At 33.8% G+C, this 3,825-nt stretch overlaps 1 protein-coding gene across 1 annotated transcript; it reads left to right on the top strand.

Annotated features, from left to right (window-relative positions):
• The first annotated feature begins 1,759 nt into the window (after positions 1–1,759).
• On the top strand, positions 1,760–2,566 carry LOC111616262. The gene has a single exon (XM_023357698.1). It carries the CDS (start codon positions 1,760–1,762, stop codon positions 2,564–2,566), a length of 807 nt encoding a protein of 268 aa, XP_023213466.1.
• Positions 2,567–3,825: the final 1,259 nt, after the last annotated feature.

Raw genomic sequence — 3,825 nt, 5'->3', positions numbered from 1 at the left:
CAGTTTAACTTAATATCGTAATTATTATTTTTAAAATTACCTTTAAAACTATTTTCATCAAAAATGTTTTTAATATTCAATACGTTCCATTGAAGAGGCGTGTGCTTTTCACTTATACTTGGCTCAAATATCGATTTAGTCTTCCATTTTACATATGATATTACACAAATTGTTGATCCAGTAAAAATGGATAATGGAATGGAAGCCACTACTGAAAACACATCTCCCCGCTTAAACTCCATGTTTTCAATTTTATTTTGAGCAAAGTCAAACCAGCATTGATTATTTGCCAAATGATGTTTGTACCACTTACATTTATATTCTATGATTTCTTTTTCATGGTACAAATGGACATTAATATCCAAAATAAACCTGTAAAGTATTCAAATGTTTAAGAAAACTTTTATGTGATAATTTAAACAAATTATGATGTAAATCATGTAAATCATACACATCATTTTGATTTAATAAACTCCATCCTAATATCCAATGATCTTTCAACAACACGTTCCATTTTCCTATTATCGACATAGCATCTGAGCATAGTCTTTTCTCTAATGAGGGAGAAGGCTTTGTTTTTGATGCAGTCAAATCAATAAGCTCTCTCTAAAAAAAAAATAAATAAATAAAATAAATAATTAATTGATCAGAACATTATATTATTATATTAATAATTCAAAGTTTAATAAAAAAAATAATAATAATAATAATTCCAATAACATTAAATGACTGATAGATTTAAAGGTTTAATTCATAAACATTTTCTACATTAATACAGTTGACCCCCAATAACACTGTTGATAATTCTGTTTTATATGAATTCCATGTTGTACGAGTCACTTAGATTTTACAAATACATGTACCTGACTAGTCCACTGTTGAAAGGTTAATTATATAACACTCACCAAATAAACCATTACCAGTTCATAACGAAACAGAAAAATTCTTTCTATGAACGTTTTCGTCCAGGGAGGTCTGGATGAATATAAGAACATATAGAAAATGGTTGAGAGATAATGACATTGTTGCCTTAAGAGCAGACAAATCAAAACACGTAGTGCTCATGAAAAAGAAATCATACTGAAAGGCCATAACACAATATATCTCGGACACGGAATGCACAGTAGCACATCGTGGTTTTCTTGAGAAAATATCAGCCAAGACATTGAAGATCTCCAACACTCCTCTTGCTAATACCTTGAATCTGGCGGCAACGAGAGTTATGGCGCCATCTCTACCTTGTATATTTGCATTCGCAAAAACCCATAAGAGCAGACAACAGTTAAGGGCGGTGGTGGATAAAACGACTTCTCCCACTATTAAAATGGAGAGACTTCTTAACAAATACAGTGGTACCTCAGGATATGAAATTAATCTGTTCCGAAACTGAGATCGTATCATGAAAATGTCGTAAGGTGGATCATCTTTTCCCATACGATTACATGTAAAACCAAATAATTCGTTCCAACGCGAAAAACATACTCAAATTAAAGCCAAGTAATACATTAAAAAAAATAACTGTAGTAAGAAAAACAAATGAAAAATGCGAACTAATGTAACGTCGTATGGTGAGTTTTTGTTCGTATCGTGGAGCAAAAATATGTTCGAATTTCATGTCGTATCCTGAAAATTTCGTATGCTGGGGCGTTCGTAACCTGAGGTACCACTGTACATCACTAACAATCTAGAGGACCATATGTACACGATCACTAATCCTAAAGAAGTACTTCAAAAATTACGGGATCTTAATGAGTCATAGATGGCATATTTCACAATATGTGACTATCAAACATTGTTCCCATCTATAAAACTGGAACCCTGTTTCTGCGAGTTGAGAGATTTTCTTCTGGAAAAGGTGGAAGGCTCTTATAAGTATCTCCCTGATGTGTTGGATTTATCACACTTGATGGTCCACTCGTCCTTCTTCAAATACGAAGGGGTCACCTACATGCAAACAAGGGGTGTGCCGATGGGCAGCCCAATATCAGGAATACTTTGTGAATTAGTGATCAGAAAACACGAGAATACCATATTACCCAAATTTCAAGAGGATATAGCATTGTCTGTCAGGTACATCAATGACGTACTCATCATATGGAACAAGGTACCTAACATTGATTTGGTACTTAACTATTTTAACGATAACCCCTATGGCCTGTCATTGAAAGTTGAACAGGAGAGTCAGACAACGGTACATTTTTTGGATATTACCATCAAAATGGAGCAAGGTCATCTTTCCACCTGTGTGTTCCGTAAGGAGTCATATACACCTCTATTTATACATAACAGCTCACATGACCCTTACTCTTACAAAGTCTATGCTTTTCTAGCTTTGGTAAAAAGGGTGCACACACATTGTTTGGAGCAAAAGGAAAAAGAAAACAAATTGTTGAGGATCAAAAATGCCCTTGCAATGCAACAGGGATACCCGTCCTCTTTGGTCAAGCATCTCATAAACCAATACATAAATAGGAGGGAGAGGAATATGCCACAAGACGAACAGATGAGGGTTATCACGAACAACAAAATATTTTCTAATATATATAGAGATTGCAAGGACTACTAAAATACACCTAGCATATCGACGCTCTCCTACAGTCTTCTCTCTTATCAGAAATGACAAAAACCGTATAGAAGATTCTAACTCTCCAGGGGTTTATGCGGTTCCTCTTCAAGATCACCGGGTTAACCATGCTTTAACATACATTGGAGCAACCGCAAGAGGTCTCGCCATGAGGATGAAAGAACATGAATACTCGATAAGAAAAAAGCTGACCCCACGGCACTAACGACATATGCGAATAATGAGGACGTTCAAGTTGATCTACAAAACGCTAAATTGCTACACAAAGTATAGGATAAGGCACAACTCAAGTACCTCGAATCGCTGGAGATATATAAGGCAATTAAAAAAGGGGTCGGTATTAATTTCAAAGAAACCGATACACTTTCCGCAGCATGGTGTGCCATATTTAATTAGATCCCAATGACTGAAATGCGCATCAAAGATATTTTAAATTACGGAGGATATTTATGTCATGATCTACATGAAATCAATTATTTATTCGGATATGTTTTAAATATTTTACATATTTTCAATTTTAACGCAACATATTTGAATTACGTAGTTAAATGGAACTTTCAAAAACATTCTATTCTAATAGCCGTTAGTTCGATATCGTCAATACCTGAGGATGTCTATTACATATAGATGAAAACGTTCGTAGAAAGAATTTTTCTGTTTGGTTATGAACTGGTAATGGTTTATTTGGTGAGTGTTATATAATNTAAATGGAACTTTCAAAAACATTCTATTCTAATAGCCGTTAGTTCGATATCGTCAATACCTGAGGATGTCTATTACATATAGATGAAAACGTTCGTAGAAAGAATTTTTCTGTTTGGTTATGAACTGGTAATGGTTTATTTGGTGAGTGTTATATAATTAAGTATCCAGTTTTTTGAAATACAGTATTCATGTTGTTTCTTGACAACAATATTTAATATTCAATCTTGTTTGAATATGTCATGGGAACACATGCACATAAGGCTTTGTCTTACCATTCAATTTTATGTTCAAATTTTATATTCATGATTAATTTTAATTAAGCTTTTCTTAATTCTGATTAAGCTGATAATAGGAAAGCTGGATCTTCCAATTTTGGAAGATCCAGCTTTCCTATTATCGACATAGCATCTGAGCATCTAACGTAAGCTGGATCTTCCAAAATTGGAAGATCCAGCTTAATCAGAATTAAGAAAAGCCTAACCCAGAAGGGGTTATGAAATTTATTATTCAAGAGTATTCAACCCTTGAATAACAAA

Source organism: Centruroides sculpturatus, unplaced genomic scaffold (assembly GCF_000671375.1).
Source record: "Centruroides sculpturatus isolate CEXI.00-Female unplaced genomic scaffold, Cexi_2.0 scaffold3064, whole genome shotgun sequence".
NCBI classification, from domain to species: Eukaryota; Metazoa; Arthropoda; class Arachnida; order Scorpiones; family Buthidae; genus Centruroides; species Centruroides sculpturatus.
Note: the sequence above shows the minus strand (reverse complement) of the source record. Positions and strands in the feature narration are given on the sequence as shown.

What these genes read in the sequence shown, in the direction of transcription:
- LOC111616262 (XM_023357698.1), top strand. Translation starts at nt 1,760, where the DNA reads ATGGCATATTTCACAATATGTGACTATCAAACATTGTTCCCATCTATA.